We start from the raw sequence: 26,142 nt of genomic DNA on the forward strand, positions 1-26,142 counted from the left end.
CTCCATCCGCCATGCTGCGCACTCCCCATCGTGCTCTATCCGCCATGCTGCACACTCCCAAACGTGCTCCATCCGCCATGCTGCGCACTCCCAAACGTGCTCCATCCGCCATGCTGCGCACCCCCTATCATGCTCCATCCGCCATGCTGCGCACTCCCAAACGTGCTCCACCCGCCATGCTGCGCACTCCCAAACGTGCTCCATCCGCCATGCTGCGCACTCCCAAACGTGCTCCATCCGCCATGCTGCGCACTCCCAAACGTGGTCCATCCGCCATGCTGCGCACTCCCAAACGTGCTCCATCCGCCATGCTGCGCACTCCCAAACGTGCTCCATCCGCCATACTGCGCACTCTCCATCGTGCACCATCCGGCATGCTGCGCACTCCCAAACGTGCTCCATCCGCCATGCTGCGCACTCTCAAACGTGCTCCATCCGCCATGCTGCGCACTTCCAAACGTGCTCCATCCGCCATGCTGCGCACTCCCAAACGTGCTCCATCCGCCATGCTGCGCGCTCCCAAACGTGGTCCATCCGCCATGCTGCGCACTCCCAAACGTGCTCCATCCGCCATGCTGCGCACTCCGAAACGTGCTCCATCCGCCATACTGCGCACTCCCAAACGTGCTCCATCCGCCATACTGTGCACTCCCCATCGTGCTCTATCCGCCATGCTGCACACTCCCAAACGTGCTCCATCCGCCATGCTGCGCACTCCCAAACGTGCTCCATCCGCCATGCTGCGCACCCCCTATCATGCTCCATCCGCCATGCTGCGCACTCCCAAACGTGCTCCACCCGCCATGCTGCGCACTCCCAAACGTGCTCCATCCGCCATGCTGCGCACTCCCAAACGTGCTCCATCCGCTATGCTGCGCACTCCCAAACGTGGTCCATCCGCCATGCTGCGCACTCCCAAACGTGCTCCATCCGCCATGCTGCGCACTCCCAAACGTGCTCCATCCGCCATACTGCGCACTCCCCATCGTGCACCATCCGGCATGCTGCGCACTCCCAAACGTGCTCCATCCGCCATGCTGCGCACTCCCAAACGTGCTCCATCCGCCATGCTGCGCACTGCCAAACGTGCTCCATCCGCCATGCTGCGCACTCCCAAACGTGCTCCATCCGCCATGCTGCGCGCTCCCAAACGTGGTCCATCCGCCATGCTGCGCACTCCCAAACGTGCTCCATCCGCCATGCTGCGCACTCCGAAACGTGCTCCAACCGCCATACTGCGCACTCCCAAACGTGCTCCATCCGCCATACTGCGCACTCCCCATCGTGCACCATCCGGCATGCTGCGCACTCCCAAACATGCTCCATCCGTCATGCTGCGCACTCCCAAACGTGCTCCATCCGTCATGCTGCGCACTCCCAAACGTGCTCCATCCGCCATGCTGCGCACTCCCAAACGTGCTCCATCCGCCATGCTGCGCACCCCCCATCATGCTCCATCCGCTTAGGAGTGCGCAGCATGCCGGATGGTGCACGATGGGGAGTGCGCAGTATGGCGGATGGAGCACGTTTGGGAGTGCGCAGCATGGCGGATGGAGCACGTTTGGGAGTGCGCAGCATGGCGGATGGACCACGTTTGGGAGTGCGCAGCATGGCGGATGGACCACGTTTGGGAGTGCGCAGCATGGCGGATGGACCACGTTTGGGAGTGCGCAGCATGGGGGATGCAGCACGATGGGGAGTGCGCAGTATGGCGGATGGAGCACGTTTGCTCAGCCTCTCTCCTTCCAGCCTCCCTCAGCATCAGCCCCCCCCTCCCAGCCTTCCCCAAGATCAGCCTCTCTGCTCCCAGCCTCCTCCAGCACGCCGTGCTCCTCTGCCGACACTCACCCACACCCGATCGCATCCACTCACCCACACAACCGATCGCATCCACTCACCCACACAACCGATCGCATCCACTCACACACACAACCGATCGCATCCACTCACACACACAACCGATCGCATACACTCACACACACACCCGATCGCATCCACTCACACACACCCGATCGCATACACTCACACACACAGACACTGACGATATTGCACATACGCGCTGATACTCACAACATCCGGGGATATCACATGCTTCTGGCCATGTGATCCTCCGTCAGGTCCTGGAAGCTCACAGCACAATATCGCCGCCGAGAAGCAAGCGATATCCCAGGATGTTGTGAGTATGTGGATGCGATGTGATGTGTGTATGTGAGTGAGTGTGATCTGATTTGTGTGTGTGTGTGTGTGTGTGCTGTTATGTTATGTATGTTCTGCAGCTGCAGGACCTTGATGTGTGGATGCGATGTGATGTGTGTGTGAGTGGGAGCCGGTGTACACTGGTAACTATGATACACATCGGGTAACTAAGGGACCTTAGTTACCCGATGTGTATAATGGTTACCAGCTTTCACGGCCTCCGTTAAGATCCCAGCATCGCAAGGTTATGTCTGGCGCTGCCGGGATCCTGACGGAGCCGGTGTAGAAGCAAGCGATATCCCAGCATGTTGTGAGTGTGTGGATGTGATGTGTGAGAGTGAGTGTGAGAGTGAGTGTGATCTGATGTGTGTGTGTGTACTCACCTGGGAATCGGAGCCCCGTGTCAGTTGGGCCACAGCGAGCGTGCATTGCGTGAGGGGGCGGGGCCTGCAGAGAGCCGGGGCGAGAGGCCAATCCGTGTGGGGGGGCGGGGCCATGGCGAGCCCAGCGGCCAATCAGCTTTGTGTCACCGTAAGGACACAATTTCGGAGCATGACAGACAGACAGACAGATAGACAGACAGACAGACAGACAGACAGACAGAATAAGGCAATTATATATATAGATATATATATACATACACACACATACATATTTGTATGCTATATATATTTTCTTTCTTCTGGATTTTATAAAGATAGCCGCAAGACAAAATGTTAGATCTATCATTTTATCCTTATTGAGAATTATAGGCTGTGTATAAAACATGTCCCAGAATAATGATGCTGGTTTTTTTTTTGTTTTTTTTTGTTTTTTTTTTAGCTATTACACCGAGAATGGGCAAGATATGGAGCATTCTACAAATATCAGCCTATTGATTTAATAAGGTAATGTAATACTAAAAATATGTGATATGAAGTAGGTACGGATTGAATACTATCAGTTTTACTGTTTCTAAAGCCAAAATTAAAAGATAATTTACGATTTGAAAGTCCATGGCGGTTTTCTTCCAGAAATAGCGCCTCCCCGGTCTATGGTTTATGTCTGGTATTGCAGCTCAGTGAGTAGGGTTGAGCTCCAATCCTGTGGACAGATGTGGCACTGTAATAAAACGGCCATGTTTTTCTAATCCTGTATAACCCCTTTAATGAACGAAATGTAATTAATCCTTCATGGCCTATGTAACCTAATATTGTGAGGTTAAAAAAAAAAGGAATACATAATTTTACCTTCTTATGTGTGTTTTTCCATAGTATTTTCTAATTATATCTTGAAGCTGATTTTCTGGTACTAAAAACAATTCTCTTATACATCACGTGATAGATGTACTGTCTATATTTTTTATTATTTTTAATATTATTATTATTATTAGTAGTAGTGTTAGTATTATTGTTTACTGGCGCTAAAACTAATCTCTTTATACATCACGTGATATACACCGTGTGCAGAAATATTAGGCAAGTTTTATTTTAGAAGATTTTTTTTTATTATTGATCAACAACTATGTTCTCAATCAACCCAAAAGACTCATAAATATCGAAGCTTAATATTTTTGGCAGTTGGAGTGTTTTTTTTTTTTTAGATTTGGCTATCTTAGGAGGATTCTGTTTGTGCAGGTAACTATTACTGTGCAGAATTATTAGGAAACTTAAAAACCAAATATATTCCCATCTCACTTGTTTATTTTCACCAGGTAAACCAATATAACTGCACAAAATTTAAAAATAAACAGTTCATAGAAAGAATACCTTTGAAGCAGAAAAAGTACAAAGAGCCATTAAACTGATCAGGGGCATGGAGGATCTTGTATATGAGGAAAGATTAAAATAATTAATTTAGTGTAGAGAAGAGACATCTAAGGGAGGGACATGATTAACTTATCCAAGTACATAAATGGTCCATACAAAAATTGAGTTCAAAAACTGTTTCGTACAAAAATCCCTAAAACGACATGAGAGCAATCCCTACATCTGGTGAATGAAAGGTTCAATCTGCACAGGAGACAGGACTTATTTACCATAAGTACTATAACATCTGGAGAAAAAAAGGTTCCATCTCCAGAGGAGACACAACTTCTTTACTATGGGTACTGTCACATCTGGAGAAAGAAGGGTTCAATCTCCAGAGGATGCAAAATTACTTTACCATTAGTACTATAGCATCTAGAAAAAGAAAGGTTCAATCTCCAGAGGAGGCAATATTACTTTACCATTAATACTATAGCATCTAGAAAAAGAAAGGTTCAATCTCCAGAGGAGGCAATATTACTTTACCATTAATACTATAGAATCTGGAGAAAGAAAGGTTTAATCTACAGAGGATACAAGACTTCTTGACCATAAGTACTATAACATCTGGAGAAAGAAAGGTTCAATCTCCAGAGAAGACAAGACTTCTTTACCATATGCACCATAACATCTGGACAAAGAAAGATTGAATCTCCAGAGGAGAAAAGACTTTTTTTTTACCATAAATACTATAACATCTAGAGAAAGAAAGGTTCAATCTCCAGAGGAGCCACAACTTCTTTACTATGAGTACTATAGCATCTGGAGAAAGAAAGATTCAATCTCCAGAGGAGACACAACTTATTTACCATATGTACTATAACATCTGGAGAAGGAAAGGTTCAATCTTCAGAGGAGACAAGACTTCTTGACCATAAGTACTATAACATCTGGAGAAAGAAAGGTTCAATCTCCAGAGGATACAAGACTTCTTGACCATAAGTACTATAACATCTGGAGAAAGAAAGGTTCAATCTCCAGAGAAGACAAGACTTCTTTACCCTAGGCACTACATCTTGAGAATGAAAGGTTCAATCTCCAGAGACACAACTTCTTTACCATTAGTACTATAGCATCTAGAGAAAGAAAGGTTCAATCTCCAGAGGAGACACAACTTCTTTACTATGAGTACTATCACATCTGGAAAAGGAAAAGTTCAATCTCCAGAGGAGACACAACTTCTTTACTATGGGTATTATCACATCTGGAGAAAGAAAGTTTCAATCTCCAGAGGAAGCAAGATTACTTTACCATTATTACTATAACATCTGGAGAAAGAATAGTTCAATCTCCAGAAGAGACAAGACATCTTTACCATAAGTACAATAGCAAATGGAGAAAGAAAGGTTCAATCTCCAAAAGAGACAAGACTTCTTTACCATAAGTACTATAACATCTGGAGAAAGAAAGGTTCAATCTCCAGAGGAGGCAATATTACTTTACCATTAATACTATAGCATCTGGAGAAAGAAAGGTTCAATCTCCAGAGGATACAAGACTTCTTTACCATATGCACCATAACATCTGGACAAAGAAAGATTGAATCTCCAGAGGAGACAAGACTTTTTTTTACCATAAATACTATAACATCTAGAGAAAGAAAGGTTCAATCTCCAGAGGAGACACAACTTCTTTACTGTGAGTGCTATCACATCTGGAAAAGGAAAGGTTCAATCTCCAGAGAAGGCACAACTTCTTTACTATGAGTACTATAAGATCTGGAGAAAAAAAGGTTCAATATCCAGAGGAGACACAACTTCTTTACTATGAGTACTATCACATCTGGAGAAAGAAAGGTTCAATCTCCAGAGGAGACACAACTTCTTTACTATGGGTACTATCACATCTGGAGAAAGAAAGGTTCAATCTCCAGAGGAAGCAAGATTACTTTACCATTATTACTATAACATCTGGAGAAAGAATAGCTCAATCTCCAGAAGAGACAAGACATCTTTACCATAAGTACTATAACATCTGGAGAAAGAAAGGTTCAATCTCCAGAGGAGGCAATATTACTTTACCATTAATACTATAGCATCTGGAGAAATAAAGGTTCAATCTCCAGAGGATACAAGACTTCTTTACCATATGCACCATAACATCTGGACAAAGAAAGATTGAATCTCCAGAGGAGACAAGACTTTTTTTACCATAAATACTATAACATCTAGAGAAAGAAAGGTTCAATCTCCAGAGGAGACACAACTTCTTTACTGTGAGTGCTATCACATCTGGAAAAGGAAAGGTTCAATCTCCAGAGAAGGCACAACTTCTTTACTATGAGTACTATAAGATCTGGAGAAAAAAAGGTTCAATATCCAGAGGAGACACAACTTCTTTACTATGAGTACTATCACATCTGGAGAAAGAAAGGTTCAATCTCCAGAGGAGACACAACTTCTTTACTATGGGTACTATCACATCATGTCCAATCTCCAGAGGACACAAGAGTTCTTTACCATAAGTACTATATTCTGTGGAATAGTCTACTTCACTGAAGAACCCTTTAGGGTTTCAAAAAACATTTAGATGCTTTTTAAGAAGATTTCCTGACCATTGCCATCGAACAAACAGATGTTTATGAGACCACACAGAGACAAACATGGTACATTTAGGAAATGTGACTATATAAAAAAAATCTTATGAAAATTAGACCAGGTTCCTTCTTTCCACCGGAATTACACCGCTGCCAAAAAAAAAAAGAAGAGAAAAAGTTGCGAAACAAAGATGGACTTTTATTTCCTACAGCTTTACAGGGACATTTTAGCAGATGCAGGGGATACAGCCCCTCGCTGGGAAAAGAACCAAAACTGATTTGCATGGTTAATCATTTGGGAAGCTGGCACAGAAATAACGACATCTATCCAAGGAAACTCGATCGTTGTTTCAAGACTGATAGATAAGATCTGAAGTGGAAAGAGGCACTAGGACATTTTCGATGACAGACGAGTTGAGATCATTAACTACTTACTCTTGATCGTGTATCATGATACACGGCTAATGAAAGATAGAAAGTAGAAGAAGTTACTTCCCTCACAGCAGTTGTTACTCTATATTTTACACTTATCATTCAATTTACCGGCCATTTGGAATATCCATTTCCCCTTCCATGGGGCTAAGATCATCTTGTCATGGGTATAGAATGCAAGCCTGCGAGCTATTGTATGGATATTCAGCCATTTAACACATTCAACTGTGTAATTCTTCAGCCATGAAGGATTGAATACAAAGTCAGCTCAAGTGCTGCTTAAGTAGATTTTTCAATTAGTGGTATATTCTTTTTTTTAAAGGGTATGTATACTTTTGCAACCTTTTTTATTTTTCCATTGCTTTAATATATCGAACAAGAAATAAACAACCTTATAGAGTAATCTACCATTTGGTGTATGCAACTTCCATACACACCTATTAGGGGTACTTTGCACGCTGCGACATCGCTAGCCGATGCTAGCGATGCCGAGCGTGATAGTCCCAGCCCCCGTCGCACATGCGATATCTTGTGATAGCTGCCGTAGCGAACATTATCGCTACGGCAGCTTCACACGCACTTACCTGTCCTGCGACGTCGCTCTGGCCGGAGACCCGCCTCCTTCCTAAGGGGGCGGGTCGTGCGGCTTCACACGGCAGGCAGCCAATAGAAGCGGAGGGGCGGAGATGAGCGGGACGTAAACATCCCGCCCACCTCCTTTTTTCCGCATTGTGGACGCAGGTAAGGAGATGTTCCTCGCTCCTGCGGCTTCACACACAGCGATGTGTGCTGCCGCAGGAGCGAGGAACAACATCGTATCTCCTATTGGTGCGACATTATGAAAATGTCCGACACTACACAGATCGCCGATTTACGACGCTTTTGCGATCGTTTATCGGCGAATCTAGGCTTTACCCATTGCGACATCGTTACCGGCGCCGGATGTGCGTCACTTTCGATTTGACCCCGACGATATCGCAGTAGCGATGTCACAACGTGCAAAGTATCCCTTAGTCTTCATGGTGATTCATGGGTCTGCATTGAAGCTGCATACTGGAAACGCCATGTTTTAGTTTTATATGGGGTAGTAGATAAAAAGAAAAATATCAGCAGAACTCTGAACATATCACCCCAAGTGTGGCTCCAGGAGTCGTTTAAGTCCTAAAGCTACAATAGGGAAATTAAGAATCCCAGACATGTCAAGTTTTCAAAATTTTTGGTAATCTGACCATTGACATTTTCCCCTTTTATTTGTCCTTTTTTGGCTGCTATTCCTTAAAGGGAACCTGTCACACTTTTTTGGCATATAAGCTGCGGCCACTACCACCGGGCTCTTATATACAGCATTCTAGCATGCTGTATATAAGAGCCCAGGCCACTGCAAGAACATAAAAAACACTTTATAATACTTACCCAACGGTCACTCGGTTGGCCAGATGGGCGTCTCCGTTCTCCGGTGCCGGCACCGCCTCTTTCGGCCATCTTTGTCCTCCTTCTTCTCTAGCCACGGTGCATGACGCATCCGACGTCATCCACACTCGGCGGCATTCAGGTCCTGAGCAGGGCAGATCAAAGTATTGTAATGCGCCTGCGCAGGACCGGTGAATGTGTATGACTTAGACGTGTCATGCACACAGGAGTCAGAAGGAGGACGGAGATGACCGAAAGAGGCGTCGCCGACACCGGACAAAGGAGACGCCCATCTGGCCAACCGAGTGACCGTTAGGTAAGTATTATAAAGTTTTTTTTATGCTCTCACAGCGGCCTGGGCTCTTATATACAACATGTTAGAAGACTGTATATAAGAGCCTGGTGGTGGTGGCCACAGCTTATAGGGCGAAAAAGTGGTGACAGGTTCCCTTTAAAGGGAACATGTTGGGTGATTTTCTAGTACAATAGTAATGTTATCTTTAAATACGGCTTAAGGAGACCTTTCAGGATCAGTAAGTTTTATTGCTCTACCTTATCCTCTTATCTTGCTTTAAGCTCTGTAGAATTCAGTGTCTTGTGCACACTAGTCATGTATATGTAAATACAACTTGCATATTCACTGCTCCCCCCACCCACCTCCCAGTACACGCACTATCACTGCTGAAAATAAGGGGTACTTCTCACATAGTGAGATCGCTGCTGAGTGACAGGTTTTGTGACGTACCAGTGACCTCATCAGCGATCTCGCTGTGTGTGACACTGAGTAGCGATCTGGCCCCTGCTGTGAGATCGCTGCTCATTACACACAGGGCTGGTTCATTTTTTTGACGTTGCTCTCTCTATGTGAAGCACACATCTGACAGCGAGAGAGCAACAATCTGAATTTGCAGAGAGCAGGGAGTCGGCGTCTGGCAGCCTGCGATAAGCTGTAACCAAGGTAAATATCGGGTAACCAAGGGAAGCCCTTTCTTGGTTACCCGATATTTACCTTGGTTACTAGCGTCCGCCGCTCTCAGGCTGCCAGTGCCGGATCCCTGCTCCCTGCACACATGGCTGGAGTACAGATCGGGTAAATAAGCGAAGCGGATTGCTTATTAACCCGATGTGTACTCTGGCTAGGAGAGCAGGGAGCCAGCGCTAAGCGGTGTGCACTGGTAACAAAGGTAAATATCGGGTAACCAAGCGCTTGGTTACCAAATATTTACCTTAGTTTCCAAGTGCAGCGTCGCTTCCACACGTCGCTGCTGGCTGGGGGCTGGTCACTGGTCGCTGGTGAGATCTGCCTGATTGACAGCTCACCAGCGACCATGTAGCGACGCACCAGCGATCCTGACCAGGTCATATCGCTGGTGGGATCGCTGGAACGTTGCTAAAGTGTGACGGTACCCTAAGTTTTCAGGATCAGTACGTTTTATTGCTCTACCATATCCTGTTATCTTGCTTTAAGCTCAGTAGAATTTAGTGTCTTGTGCACACTAGTCATGTATATATAAATACAATTTGCAAATTCACTGCTCCCCCCACCTACCTCCCAATACACTCACTATCACTGCTGAAAGTAAAGCCCCCGTCACATTTAGCGACTTACCAGCGATCCCGAAAACGATGCGACCTGATAAGGATCACTGGTAAGTCGCTGGGAGGTCGCTGGTGAGATGTCACACAGTCAGACCTTACCAACGACTCAGTAATGATACAGGTCGCAGTAGCGACCTGTATAACGATCTCTACTATGATTGGGACCCTGTCACACAGTGTCAAACATAGCGATGCGTCCTGCCCAGCAGGACATCGCCTTTAAGGAAAATGGTCCAGGACATTCAGCAACTACCGGCGACCTCACAGCAGGGGCCAGGTTGTTGCTGGATGTCACACATAACGAGATCGCTAGCGAGATCGCTGTTGAGTCACGAAAACCGTGACTCAGCAGCGATGTCACTTAGTAAGTTTTCAGGATTAGTAAGTTTTATTGCTCTACCATATCCTGTTATCTTGCTTTAAGCTCAGTAGAATTTAGTGTTATGTAGTAACTAGTCAAGCATATGTAAACACAAACTGCATATGCCCTGCTCCCCCTCCCATCTCTCAGTGCTGGCATCAGTGACAGCAAATCTGACCTGAATTTGTACTGGTGCCCCCAACCATACTCCCTCCCACCTCTTAGCAATGATAGTGAATGTGTTTCGCCCGGGGATAGGGGGAAGGAATTAACCAGAAATTGCCGGAGTCCGCAGCCTTCGGTACGGAGGGTGTTTAAATCCCACACACGGTGCAGCAGACCCCTGTTCTTTCCCTGCAGCCAGGTGCCTCTTTCTCCACTCTTTCTCTTTCTTTCCTCCTCAGCCGGGAACGGGGAGTCCACTCCCCTGCAGTGATCCGGGATCTCTTTCGATACCGGTGGGTCACTACCCTGCCCCGGTCACCTCAAGTCCCTTCCTCACTAACAGCCTGTCCCGGCCCTTTTGGAGCACGCTTCTGTAGCAGCCAGGGAGCTACAACTCCGGACTCCTCTCCTCTCCCTCTCTCCACACACTCTGCTCCCGCCCCTCCCCTGCTGCTCTGTTTTGCACTTACACTGGGGATGGGGGGGGGGGCTGTCCTGCTGCACTGGTGTGGGATCAGGTTACCAAGAAGGAGAATGACCTGCTCTTTGCTGGATTTCTGCAGGTCTGTGACACCCTGGTTTTGCCAGGGCATCACAAATGCACTGAGTGGTGGTTGGAGGAGCAGTGAATATGCAAATTGTCTTTACATACACTTGACTAGCTGTCAGGAGACACTGAATTCTATGGAGCTTACAGCAAGATAACAGGATGAAAAAGAGCAATAAAACTTACTGATCCTGAAAGATCTCCTTAAGCCCTATTTAAAGATAACATTAGTATTGTACTACAAAATCATCTGACAGATTCCCTTTAACCCCTTCACGACCATGGACGGATATATCCGTCATGGATCGTGTCCCGGTAAGCCCCGCCCCCTGCCGCGGGCAGGCGGCGTGGATCGGCACACATATCAGCTGTTTTCAACAGCTGATATGTGTGCCTACATGTTCCGAGTGGAATCGCATTCCACCCGGAACATTAACCCCTTAGATCTCGCTGCCAAAGTCTGGCAGCGAGATCTATATGCGCGCGGCCATCTTTTTTACTTACCGCCGCCCCCTCCGGACGTCACGTGAGTGATCACGTGACGTTCGGTGGTTGCCATCGTAGCACAGGGTCATGTGATGACGCCTGCAGCTACGAAGTTTCACTTTCATTCTTCCTCGGCACGGAGCAGAGGAAGAAAGAAAGTGACTATTTCTGCTGTTTACAGCGGTATAGCTGTAATCAGCAGATAGCGATCAGCAATCGGATTGCTGATCGCTATAGCCCCCTAGGGGGACTAGTAAAATAAAATAAAAAAAGTAAAAAAAAAAGTTTTAAAAAATTAAAAAAAAACAAAAAAAACCTAAAAGTTCAAATCACCCCTCTTTCCCCCCATTGAAAATTAAAGGGTTAAAAAATAAATAAATATACACATATTTGGTATCGCCGCGTTCAGAAATGCCCGATCTATCAAAATATAAAATCAATTAATCTGATTGGTAAACTGCGTAGTGGCAAAAAAATTCCAAACGCCGAAATTACGTTTTTTGGTCGCCGCAAGTTTTACGCAAAATGTAATAACAGGCGATCAAAACGTAGCATCTGCGCAAAAATGCTACCATTAGAAACATCAGCTCGAGACGCAAAAAATAAGCCGTCACTGAGCCATAGATCCCAAAAAATAAGAACGCTACGTGTTTCGGAAAATGGCGCAAAACGTGCGCCACTTTTATTGGACAAACTTGTGAAATTTTTTTAACCCCTTAGATACAAGTAAACCTATACATGTTTGGTGTCTACAAACTCGCACCCACCTCAGGTATCATACCCATACATCAGTTTTACCATATAGTGAACACTGTGAATAAAACATCTCAAAAACTATTGTGCCATCACACTTTTTTTGCAATTTTTCCACACTTGGAATTTTTTTGCTGCTTTCCAGTACACCATATGGTAAAACTTATGGTTTCATTTAAAAGTACAACTTGTCCCGCAAAAAACAAGCCCTCATATGGCAAGATTGACGGAAAAATAAAAAAGTTACGGCTCTCGGAAGAAGGGGAGCAAAAAACAAAAACGCAAAAACGGAAAGTGCCCCGGGGCTGAAGGGGTTAATGACACTTCCCAGTGCATTCACTATCACTGCTGAGGGGTTGGAGGAAGTATGGATGGAGCAGCAGCGCAAATTCAGTTCATATATACTATCACTGATGCAAGCACTGAGAGGTGGGAGGGGATACCAGGGCATAAGCAGTTTGTATTTATATATAAATTTTACAAGTTACTAAGTCACACTCGATTCTATGGAGCTTGCAACAAGATAACAGGATAATGTAGAGCAATAAAACGTACTGATCCTGAAAGATCTCCTTAATCCTTATTTAAAGATAACATAAGTATTGTACTACAAAATCAATGACAGATTGGTGGTGTTACACCTCCCTTTATCAAACATTTGAGATGTAACATATCAAGATTCAGTGGTTAGAATATTCCTTTAAATCAACTGTATAGTATCACAATCCATTTCCATATATTTTATTTTAAAAAAATAAATAAATATATATATATATATATATATATATATATATATATATATATATATATATATATTTATATTTATTTATTTATATTTAAATAAATAAATATTGTGTTATTTCCTGTTTCACCTGTGAGTCTGTTTATTTCAGAAAGTATTTTGGAGAAAAAATTGGATTATATTTTGCCTGGCTGGGTCTATATACGTGGCTTCTCATTCCTGCCTCTCTAGTTGGGATCATAGTGTTTCTATATGGATGTGTAACTGTTGAAGCCGATGTTCCTAGGTAAGAAATTGTCTCACTGTACCCTTTACTGAACAACAAAAAGAAAAGAAAAACATTCAAAACCATTATATCCATTATGATTAGATCCAAAATGTTGTGCTAATAAATAATTTTACAACATTTTACAATATTTTGAATGTCAATTTTTCCAATTTCTATATTTCCTGGTTCTCCTCACAAGAACTACAAGTGTTGTCCCATAAATAAACTGTATATCACCTATTGACAGGATCCGCGGGGGCGTGTCTGTTGTGAACTGACTAATCATAAGAATTCACATCTCAAATTTGTCTGTGTGAATGTGCGACTACTCCACGTTCATTATGGTGGTTGCACATGCTCAATACTGCTCCATTCACACTGAATTTTGGGCGGTCCATTGTCAACATCAATTAATATCTCAATAGCTAAACCAATGTTTGATAAACTTTGAATAAAAATGGGCTTCTGGAAAAAAAATGATTTTATCAAACCACTTATATACCATATTTACTAATAAAGAAGTGTTTTATCCATTACCTAGCAAAGAAATGTGCAATGAAGATGCAAGTTTCACAATGTGCCCGCTATGTGACAAGGCATGTGACTACTGGAATTTAAGTACCGCCTGCGGTACCGCCCGTGCCAGTCATTTATTCGACAATCCGGCCACTGTTTTCTTCTCTGTCTTCATGGCTCTTTGGGGTAAGTAAACTTACCAGCCACAGTTTTTCTTTTAGGCAGTTTTGATAAATAAGGACAATTGCTTGCCTTTCCAAATATGTGATCAGGGACCCCCGGTACATCCTCCGTTGATCAGCAGCATAAAGGGGCTGAACCACTTTTTTGAGATCATTGCATCTGTACATGTGGTTGTGTCTGGTATCTTTATAAGGGGGTGTGGAAGCTTAAACACACGCCCTAGAGGATCCTCTTTGCTCTCTTTTTTATTTCCTCTTTTCCTCTTTGCCTCACTATTCCAGAGATATGGGATTTTTTATTTAGTGCGATTTTTTATGGTCTTTACAAGGCAGGCTAAAGACACGCCCTAGAGGATTCTGTTTTTGCTCCTATCTTATTTCTGCTTTTCCTGACTATTTCAGGTTTGTTTTTTAAAATCTGCTTTGTGGTTCCAGAGTTATGGGCTTTTTTGTCTAGTGCAATTTTTTTTATGGTTTTTACAAGGAGGTGTGACAGCCTAAGGACACGCCCTAGAGGATCCTGTTTTTGCTCTTATTGTATTTCCACTTTTCCTGACTATTTCAGTTTTTTTAAAAATCTGCCATATTTTTTCAGAGATATGGGCATTTTTATTTAGTGTACTTTTTATGGTCTTTACAAGGGGGTATGGCAGCCTAAGGACACGCCCTAGAAGATCCTGTTCTGTGCTCTTATTTTATTTCCACTTTTTACAACTGTTTCATTTTTTTTATTTTTAAACAACCATACCGTTCTAGAGATACTGGTGTTATGATCCAGAACCATGGAAGATCACCATAAATCATTGGCAAAAAAGGTGACAAGAGCATTGGCAACTAATCTGGCCGCCATCCCCTTACTAACCATCAACACTAGAAGTAGCCGAGGGGTGAACTAACATCCTATGCACCGTGAACCCAGCCGGAGAACTAGCTATCCTAAAGAAAGGAAAGATGAATAACTCTCTGCCTCAGAAATAGACCGCAAAGGTATAGCAAGCCCCCCGCATTCAAAGACTGCGGTGATATAGGAAAACACAATACACAGATAGATGATAGGATTAGCAAAGGTGAGGCCCTACTGACTAAATAGGATAGGATAGGAAAGGGGCTGATGGTGGCCAGAGAAAAACCCTACAAAAATCCAAATACCTGATAGTACAAAAAGTCCTCAGATCACTAGTTCTGAACTCCGTCCTATATCAGGCGCTCTTGTCATACCAATGAACAGAAAGCAGGAACCATTACAAATTCAAGAAGCAACAAACACATGGACTTATAGGAGCAATACTCCAAACATAGCTGCAGGGAGCTTCCGAGCTAAGAAACTGAGAGGGAAGATTCCTGCATGCAAATAACTGACAAAAACCACAGTAAATGGCAAACCCAGATAAGAGCAAAAAGAACAAAACAACATAAGAAAGAATCAAGCACTTATCTGGGGTAGATGTGGTCTGCAGCAAGATGAGAAGGTAAATCAAAGGCTGGTAAATCAAAGAACAAATGACAACCGGCTCATACTGCTAGCAGACCAAGGTTTAATTAGGCAGAGAGTTAGCAATGGAAACGCCCATTGCTCCAACACACCTATTCTCTGTCCAAACTATCCCTGGCCACAAGAGGGAGCCTCACAGCAGCAAAAGCATAACTGACATTCACAAAATACTGGCTTTTTTTAGTGCAATTTTTATTGTCTTTACAAGGGGTGTGGTAGGCTAAAGATACGCCCTAGAGGATCCTGTGAGCTTAGGTTACCCTCGGTAAATACCATAAACATTAGTACTGAATAAAAAGGCTCTTATCTCTAAAAATCAGGAGCAAGAATAATAAAAAAAAGAAATTGGACACTTTTTAAGTCTCCTTTAGTTTTAAGGCTAACAGTTAAAGGGATATTCCCGCCATTAAAAGAACTTGGGTCTGACCATTGGGACCCTCACCGATCCCAAGAAAAGGTCTAAATGGGTAAATAAAACGTTTTTATATTCATTTGACATTTTTTCTAAAAAAACCAAACTCTTTTAAAAGCCAATTTCATTTGTAAGAAAATAAGCTCCCATGGGTGGAAGAGAAAAAGCATTAAATTACAATATACTTTTTTTTCCCTGTGCCCTCGGCAGCTTATATGGGAGATTTTGTGCGGTGATTGACACTACCATTGTGCTCGTAGGAGCCGAAGCAGCTAGTCTTACCCATCCTTAGTAAACAAGGATTTCAGGGAAACTGTCATACATTATTACTTACCACAATATGTGGTCTATGCTCCACTGATTCACCCTCATGCGGGGGAGGGGTGCATTAAAGGGCACGTTATCCGTACTGACTTGTCTTGTTCTTTGAAGTCATGGGCAGAGGCAATAATAGTGCCATGCTCGGATTGCAGTTTGATATCTTGATTGGATATTTTCCCTGGCTCCGTAGATTTTAGGAGTAACCATTTGGATTGTTAGTTCGTTAATCAATAGTAAATATGCAAATATTTAATATTTTATCAGATAAATCGGCTTCTTTCTCCTCCTCTATAGATCTTTCACTCGCAGCTCGTAGGTAAAATCTGTAAAGTTTGTGTTCAGTGAAGACAGATAGATGACAGTTGGTGCTTATAAGATTCTATGGAGAGGGCAGGAGCTAGAGGCATTACTATGACATTACTGAGATAGGAGATGACAGTTGGTGCTTATAAGATTCTATGGAGAGGGGAGGAGCTAGAGGCCGACACTGACATTACTGAGAAAGGAGAGGACAGTTGGTGCTTATAAAGTTCTATGGAGAGGGGAGGAGCTAGAGGCCGACACTGACATTACTGAGATAGGAGATGGCAGTTGGTGCTTATAAAGTTCTATGGAGAGGGGAGGAGCTAGAGGCCAACACAGACATTACTGAGATAGGAGATGGCAGTTGGTGCTTATAATATTCTATGGAGAGGGGAGGAGCTAGTGGCCGACACTGACATTACTGAGATAGGAGATGGCAGTTGGTGCTTATAAAGTTCTATGGAGAGGGGAGGAGCTAGAGGCCGACACTGACATTACTGAGAAAGGAGAGGACAGTTGGTGCTTATAAAGTTCTATGGAGAGGGGAGGAGCTAAAGGCCGACACTGACATTACTGAGATATGAGATGGCAGTTGGTGCTTATAAAGTTCTATGGAGAGGGGAGGAGCTAGAGGCCAACACAGACATTACTGAGATAGGAGATGGCAGTTGGTGCTTATAATATTCTATGGAGAGGGGAGGAGCTAGTGGCCGACACTGACATTACTGAGATAGGAGATGGCAGTTGGTGCTTATAAAGTTCTATGGAGAGGGGAGAAACTAGAGGCCAACACAGACATTACTGAGATAGGAGATGGCAGTTGGTGCTTATAAAGTTTTATGGAGAGGGAGGAGCTAGAGGCCGAAACAGACATTACTGAGATAGTAGAGGACAGATGGTGCTTATAAAGTTCTATCAAGAGGGGAGGAGCTAGAGACCGACACAGACATCACTGAGATAGGAGATGACAGTTGGTGCTTATAATATTCTATGGCGAGGGAGGAGGTAGAGGATGACATAGACATTAATGAGATAGGAGAGGATGTTGAGGCTTATAAAGTTCTATGAAGGATGCGGGAACTAGAGTCCGACACAGACTTTCTGCTTCAAGTTCTCCTAAAACAACAGCCACAGTTCTAAATTAATTTAGTTTACTCTCTTATATAGCGCTATTAGTTCCACATCGCTTTACAGACTTTATAGACTCCATAGAACTTTAGAAGCACCAACTCTCGTCCCCTTTCTCAGTAATGTGAAAGTCTGTAATCAAAAAAGTCAGATTTTACCCCCAAATATTAAATTCTCAAGAATGAACGATTAATCCAGGAAGAGAAAGAAGTGGATTTCTTTAAAAAGATATATTGCAAATTTTCTTAAGGCCACTTTACACACAGAGATAAATCTGCGGCAGATCTGTGGTTGCAGTGAAATTGTGGACAATCAGTGCCAGGTTTGTGGCTGTGCACAAATGGAACAATATGTCCATGATTTCACTGCAGCCACAGATCTGCCAAAGATTTATCTCTGTGTGTGATGGGGCCTTTATTTCATGTGTACTTTTGATTTCTGGGAAAAAAATGTGTACTTTTGAAATATGTTCCATCCAGAATCTGTAAAAGGGGTATAACAGCCTTGGTCCCCTGCTCAGGACCCTTATCTATCAGCTAGAACAGAAAGTGGCTACAAAAGATGCACCTCTTGCTTTGGAGGACTCACCATGTCAGCCCATTGATTTCAATATACTCACCTTGTCAGCCCATTGATTTCAATATACTCACCTTGTCAGCCCATTGATTTCAATATACTCACCTTGTCAGCCCATTGATTTCAATATACTCACCTTGTCAGCCCATTGATTTCAATTTACTCACCTTGTCAGCCCATTGATTTCAATATACTCACCTTGTCAGCCCATTGATTTCAATATACTCACCTTGTCAGCCCGTTGATTTCAATATACTCACCATATCAGCCCATTGATTTCAATATACTCACCATGTCAGCCCATTGATTTCAATATACTCACCTTGTCAGCCCATTGATTTCAATATACTCACCTTGTCAGCCCATTGATTTCAATATACTCACCATGTCAGCCCATTGATTTCAATATACTCACCTTGTCAGCCCATTGATTTCAATATACTCACCTTGTCAGCCCATTGATTTCAATAGACACTATGTAATACTTGATTTTACCTGCAGGTGGCACTGCAGGGAAACTGAACCCTAATTTTCAGGCCTTCTTTGTAATGGCTGTACAGGATTGAGTTGGGTTTTCATGCTGTGCTGCAAAAATGACACAGTTTAGCTCCAATTGCAAAAATTTGGGCAAAAAAGGGCAATCAAATAATTAAAATAACACGGTTATTCAATGTGTATTTTATCTACATTTTTGTTTTAAAGTGGTTGTTTTTTATTTTAAACAGTGCCCCCCTTGTCCACAGGCCAGAGGCAGCCTGCAGACACGAGTGGCGCTGTTTATTGAAAAATAAATGGTAATCAGCTACAACCCTTTTATCTGGGGCATGACTCCATTTATAAAGGCTGTCTATTTTGAAGAAATTCCATTTGAGAACCTCCGTCAGGAAATGTCAGCAAGATGGAAAATCCTATGATAGAAATGTTTACTGCTGGCCGGTAATGTTAGATGTTCTTAAAACGTAGGCAGTAATTAACTAATGAATAAGTTAAAGCGTCTGTCAGCAATCATATTCAATACGACTGTGGCCCTGTTCTCGAGTGTAAGGACAATTAACCCTAAAATACAATTCAGACCAGCGACGGAGACATGTTTCTATAAAGATGCTGTACATATACCTCTAAGCACTTGACACCAAAGAAGAGAGGGGAAAACTAGAGGAAAGGGAAAGTTTCTTCTAAAATACAGTAGATCACAGCTTTTGTTCCAATAAGGGAGGACATAAAGTTGTATGTTATCCAATAAGGGCAGTATTCGAAGGGGAATTTCCGTTTTGAATTTTCATTTATTGAGTCACGAGAGGGAGATACGAAATGGAAATTCCCCCTCTAAAGGCTACTTTACACACTGCGATATCGGTCCCGATATCGCTAGTGTGGGTACCCGCCCCCATCTGTTGTGCGACACGGGCAAATCGCTGCCCGTGCCGCACAACATCGCCCAGACTCGTCACACTTACTTACCTGCCCGGCGACGTCGCTGTGACCGGCGAACTGCCTCCTTTCTAAGGGGGCGGTCCGTGCGGCTTCACAGCGACGTCACTGAGCGGCCGCCCAATAGAAGCGGAGGGGCGGAGATGAGTGGCCGGAACATCCCGCCCACCTCCTTCCTTCCTCATAGCGGCCGGGAGGCAGGTAAGGAGAGCTTCCTCGTTCCTGCGGTGTCACACGGAGCGATGTGTGCTGCCGCAGGAGCGACGAACTACATCGTTACTGCTGCAGTAACGATAATCGAGAATGGACCCCCATGTCACCGATGAGCGATTTTGCACGTTTTTGCAATGATGCAAAATCGCTCATCGGTGTCACACGCAGCAACATCGCTAATGCGGCCGGATGTGCGTCACAAATTCCGTGACACCAACGACAACGCATTAGCGATGTCGCAGCGTGTAAAGCCCCCTTAATACCGCTCTTATTAGATAACAGACAACTTTATGTCCTCCCTTATTGGAACAAAAGCTGGATTTATTTTAGAAGGGGAATTTCTATTTCGAATCCTCATCTTTTGAGTCAATAGATAAGGATTTGAAATAGAAATTACACCTCTAATACCACCCTTATAGATAACAGACAACTTTATGTCCTCCCTTATTGGAACAAAAGCTGGATTTATTTTAGAAGGGGAATTTCTATTTCGAATCCTCATCTTTTGAGTCAATAGATGAGGATTCGAAATATAAATTCCCCCTCTAATACCGCCCTTATTAGATAACAGACAACTTTATGTCCTCCCTTATTGGAACAAAAGCTGTGATCTATTTTAGAAGGGGAATTTCTATTTCAAATCTTCATCTCTTCAGTCAAGAGATAAGGATTCAAAATAGAAATCGGCCAGGGGTACGTAAACGAGATACCCGCACCTAACAATAGTGAATGGGCTCCCCTGTTTGTCCGGGGCCCCAGCACTTGACCGGGTGCGTCGGGTGCTTGTGCTGTACAGAGCAGGGCTTCACCATCAGTGTCACTACTGCTCTGTACAGCAGAAATGTCGCTCGCAGCCGGTGTTCACAGGAAGTTTGTCATATCAAATATAGGGGTCATCAGCTGGTTTTTGACTGTCATAACAAGCGATCACATCATAGGGCTGCCAATGGGAGTGGGGAACGACGAGCTGGCAGAGACATAATTCCATGTCCTTGTTGGAAACACATGCATGCTCTGCTAAACTGAGCATGCATATATATATATGGGGAGGTATAAATGAGCATGCAACAGGTATTGGAAGTGTATGCCCACCTTTAATGCTGAGTGTTTGGTTTTTGAAGTCACCTAATAGGTGGGTTGTCTTCTGCCGGACCGATGGAGCCCAATATTGTTTCAGAGCCTGAGTACACTGGTACTAATTTGCATGAGAGTGAAATAAAACAGTATGAATAAATGGGAATTTCATACATTCTGAAAATCCAGCTCAAAAAAAGAAAATTGCTCTTCATAGGAAAGCATGCCTTACTGCACATGACCACTTGGTGGCGATAAATCTCAATAAAATTATATAATAGCATTTAGTTTATATATTATTTTAGGCAGGAATTGTATATACAACTATATATATATATATATATATATATATATATTTATATATATATATTAATTAATATGTATGTGTGTACTGTACTATGTGTATTGTATATATCTTGTCTCTAGGATAGGTGCACTAACATACAAAGGGGGCAACAAAATCTTTCCAAATACCCAATGGTTAAGACCAAATCAGAAAACTTTCAGCCCCATGTGGCTTTTATTATAATCTACATTATTTATCTGATTTTTTTTTTTCCAGCTACTTTATTCCTGGAGCACTGGAAACGCTTACAGATGAGGCTCAGCTACTTTTGGGATCTTACTGGATTAGAAGAGGAAGAAGTGAGTTTTCCTTTGTTTTTTTCAAGTAACTTAGAATATTATATTAACCTTGGACTAGATTTTCTGCAATTTTTAGTTTTGCCCTATTGCATTAGATATTAAGATATTATCTGGAAAAATCATACAGCACCATCATAGTACAACAATCCTATATTGAATGAATGCAGATATATATTTTATATATATATATATATATATGTATATATATATACATATATATAATTTTTATATATATATATATATATAATTTATATATATATATATATATATATATATATAAAAAAGAACCAACATAAAAAAATATGTATACAAATATGTGTATATATTTTTATATATATATATATATATATATATATATATATATTTATATTTAAAAAAAATAATAAAATTTAAAAACAATAACAAAATAAATAAAAAAAAATATACATATATATATTTTTATATATATATATATATATATATATATATATATATATATATATATTATTTATTTTGTATGTCCACTGCAATGAATGGGAGTTAATGGGCAGTAACGAGTCAATACAGTAATACAGTCTTCCATAGAAATGAAGTATTAAGGGATTAGGGGAGTTGCATAAAAAGCCTTATCTGTGTATATAGTGATTACATTTACTGTAGACACACAGCAATATAGTATAGATAATATCTGTCACATGAAACCAGCTGTGCATATTAGAGCTTGCCGCCATTTTTTTTCTATGAGCCAAATTTTATTTAAATTAACATGTAATACCAGATTTTACCTGTAGTGGCCACTGCAGGATAAATGTGTAGCCAGATACAACTTCTATTGACAACATCTGGGGTTAGATGAGCTGGACTCATGGTAATCGATTGATCGCCAGGCCAGACGAAAAAGGGTTGTGTCAGTCACTATAAATCCCCCACCCTCTATTGGTTAAGAGATGACTGTAATAGAGGGACAGTGTGTCACTATAAGGGTCACTGCTTGAAGTGTCTTGAGATGGTATTGCAGAAAATAATCCCTAATTGTGTTTATTTGTCATTGACTACCTGTCACACCAGAGTGCACAGACGCTCAGCGTGCGGCACAATACAGGGGTAACAACGGAAATGGTATAGAAGAAAGACCCTGGTGATAAGCAGAGTGGAGAAGGGACAACTCCTGCAACTTACCTGAAGTCTGTACCTTATGCTCCCTAATATCCCTATACGGGTCCTTCCCCCCATCGCTGTCAGATGCCTAGGTTCTCACTTGCCCTGAGCTCACCCTGGCTAGTGAGAGGGCCAGTGAAAGCACTAGTCTCACCACTGCAATACTACAACACGAGGTAATGGAGATAGAGGGAGGGAAAATAGTCCCAACACTCCAAGTTCTTCCAATGCAGCTAAACACCACAGTTGCCATAGTCACAACTTCTAAACTTCTTCCAGAGACAGGCTCCTTCCAACGTGATCAAGTGTTTATTAGTCATTGACTACCTGTCACACCAGAGTGAACAGATGCTCAACATGCGACATAATACAGGGGTAAAAATGGGAATGGTATAAAAGGAAGACCCTATTGATAAGCAGAGGGAAGACGGGACACTTCCTGCAACTCAACCGGAGTCTGTTACCTACACTCCCTAACATATCTATATGGGTCCTTCACCCCAATGCCGTCACATGCCTAGGTCCTCTCTTGCCCTGAGCTCACCCTGGCTAGTGAAAAGGCCAGCGACAGCACTAGTCTCCCCACTGCAATAATACAACACAAGGTAATGGGACAGACAGGGGAAAATAGACACAAAAGGAAAAACACTTCAAGCTCCTCCAAAGCCGCTAAACAGCACAGTTGCCATAGTCACAACTCCTCAAATTCACCCAGAGACAGGCTCCTTACAAAGAGGTCAGCATAGAATGAGAATCTATAACCGGCATCAGATGGTGAGACACGTGACTTTTTATAGCAAAGGGGAGTGGTCACAAAAGAGCTGCACCTGAGATTAAGGCTACAAAGGACAGCCAGATTGGAAAGAGTCCATAACCCCTACAGCACTAAAAGAAAGTAGATTTACTCAAATACAAGATGTATACCTGCACATAATAAGTCTTTGTGACTTTCTTGACCCAGACATGTCAGAGGTTTCCCCAGAGGGGGAAACGCTCATGACATTACCACCTTAACTTTACGCAGCATTTGCCTTAAGAATATTTTATATGAGTTCCAAACCAAGGTCATCTTCCTGTTTATAGTCTGTTATGAGTGACTGGTTGATTGCTCTTTAAGTAGCCTAAAGAAGTAAAAGAAAATAACTTGAGTGACCTTACTGAAAGATTTGCCATCAGATAGACCTTGTCATCTTTACTGCATCACATCTATAATACGATTGGTTTTAGTAAAAAAAAGTCAATCGTATTTCTTCAGCAGCTTGCATGTATTTTCATACATTGCAAGCTGCTTGATGCTGTTTATTCCCAATATCTGGGCTCCTTGCTGGCTCTAGCCCCTGATTTTATTTCTTTTTGTTGCAAAGTGAGCTTAAATGAGCATTCAGAAGTAGACTTGAAGGGCCCGACACTCCACTGATGGAATAGATAGTGAGTGTCACACAGCAGCTTACAATGTACTGGAATACATGCAAGCTGAAGAAGCAGAACGGTTGAAAATTTTTAAATGAAACCAACCATAGAAATAAGATGCTATTCATTAAAAAAATGATGAAAAAATACCTGTAGGCTGCCCAAGAGATGTAATAAATAGTGTTTATTAGTAGATGTAGAAGAAAGAGGAAAGCACAGTATGAAAAGCAGCATGTTCTGAGGGCTATTGCTGACTATTTGTTGCATATGGTCATGGGAATCATCACGTCACTCAAGCAATTCTGTGCAAAAATGCGAAGCCCCGATGGAAAATCTACCTTCCCGTCCCACACCAACCAGGAGCCAATAGATAGGTGGCAAAAGGGCTTTTGGGCCTCCTCTGACACCGGCTGCCACTTTTGCAGCCCCTATAGCCTGGATAACCCCTGCTGCTCAGTTCCCTGATACACACATTGATAATTGTGATTGGAAATGCCCTGGATGAAACCTAGGAGGCGACAAAAGCTTTTTTATGAGTGTCCGTGACTCAGAGTTGAGGACCGGGACAATGTGCTGGAGGAAGGCGATGCAAAGTCACTGCCTCAGGGGCCTCCTTGTTAATGACTTTAATGGAAGACTTCTTACATGCTACTCCCTAGTGCAATTTGTAATCTCTGCAAAACAAAACAGCCTCAGAGACTTTCCGAATTTTTGTTACTGTTTCAATCCCCTTATTCATATATTTTTGTAGATTTTTTAGAGGAAAGGGGTTAATATAAACAGACAATCTGGCATCTGATAATCCAAAAAGGTTGGGGCGTAAATACTAAATAATCTGTAAATAGAGATGAGCAAGCCAGAATTGTAGAATTCAGGGTTCTCAGCCTTGAAAACGGACTTTAAAGAAAAGTGTGTCCAAGTTTGGGTACTCTTTGTATGCTAATAAAGTTTGTTGAAAGTCTGCAGTGCAGCCAATCAACAAGCTTTTTTTGTTTGTACAAGATGCCTGTACGCTGCTGTGAACAATAAAGAAAGAAAAATGACGTGGAGTCCCCCTATTTTTGATAAAACAGACAACTACGGGCTGCAACCCTCAGCTGTCAGCTTTACCTTGGTTGGTTATCAAAAATAGAGACGATACCATGCCGTTTTTTAAAATGATTCAACTAAATAATTTAAAAAAAAAGGCATGGGTTCTGCCCTATTTTGATAACCAGACAAGGTAAAGCAGACAGCTGGGAGCTTGTATTATCAGGCTGGGAAGTCACATGGTTATTTGGACCCTCCCAGCCTAACAATAGCAGCCCGCAGCCACCACAAAGGTGGCACATTCATTAGATATGCCTACTCTGGTCCTTTTCTGGGCTCTTCCTAATTACCCTGGTGTGGTGGCAATCGGGGTAATGCTTTTGGGGTTGATGTCAGCTGTCAATTCACAGCTCCACATTCACAAAAAGGATTAGTAATGGAAAGGTGTCTATCGGACAGCCCCATTACTAACCCAGAAAGGATAAAGTTAAAAAAAAAACACAGAGACAAGGAAAAAAAAAGTTTATTCAAATAAAGACTCCCCCATGATTCACTAATTTATTACTCCAAAATAAAATCTTGAATTGGGTCCTTGGGTCACTGCCAGTCAGGAGCAGGCTCTGAATTTATCACGAGTTGTGATGGCAGTAAGTGACATCACCGCTCATGAGAAATTCCAATCGTCCCGCTGACCGCAGTAAACTATGGAGCCTCGTTCTGAAAACTTGTTGAGAACGAGGCTCCAAAGGAATCCATGGACATCTTTTGACATTACTCTTTGGATCACAATGGAACTTCTAGGATTTCTATTGAATTAATAAATTGGTGAACGAGAGAATGTTGGGGAGGTTTTATTCAAATAAACCTTTTTTTTTCCTGTGGGTGTGTTTTTTTAACTCTGTACTTACCGGGTTAGTAACGTGGAGGTCTGATACGTTTTTCTCCATTAATAACCCCTCATCAATTGACACCTAACATCAACCCCAAAAGT

The 26,142-nt window shown here is 42.7% G+C and overlaps 1 protein-coding gene across 1 annotated transcript in view; it reads left to right on the forward strand.

Moving 5' to 3' along the window:
- The window catches only part of ANO2 (anoctamin 2), a 318,321-nt gene that overhangs the window by 133,159 nt on the left and 159,020 nt on the right, over positions 1 to 26,142 (forward strand). Inside the window, exons 10-13 of the mRNA XM_075342181.1 lie at positions 3,019 to 3,083; positions 13,166 to 13,300; positions 13,824 to 13,984; positions 21,493 to 21,575. Of these exons, the coding sequence (XP_075198296.1) occupies positions 3,019 to 3,083; positions 13,166 to 13,300; positions 13,824 to 13,984; positions 21,493 to 21,575 (444 nt within the window). The remainder of the gene's footprint in view (positions 1 to 3,018; positions 3,084 to 13,165; positions 13,301 to 13,823; positions 13,985 to 21,492; positions 21,576 to 26,142) is intronic.

This window comes from Anomaloglossus baeobatrachus, chromosome 4 (genome assembly GCF_048569485.1).
Source record: "Anomaloglossus baeobatrachus isolate aAnoBae1 chromosome 4, aAnoBae1.hap1, whole genome shotgun sequence".
NCBI classification, from domain to species: Eukaryota; Metazoa; Chordata; class Amphibia; order Anura; family Aromobatidae; genus Anomaloglossus; species Anomaloglossus baeobatrachus.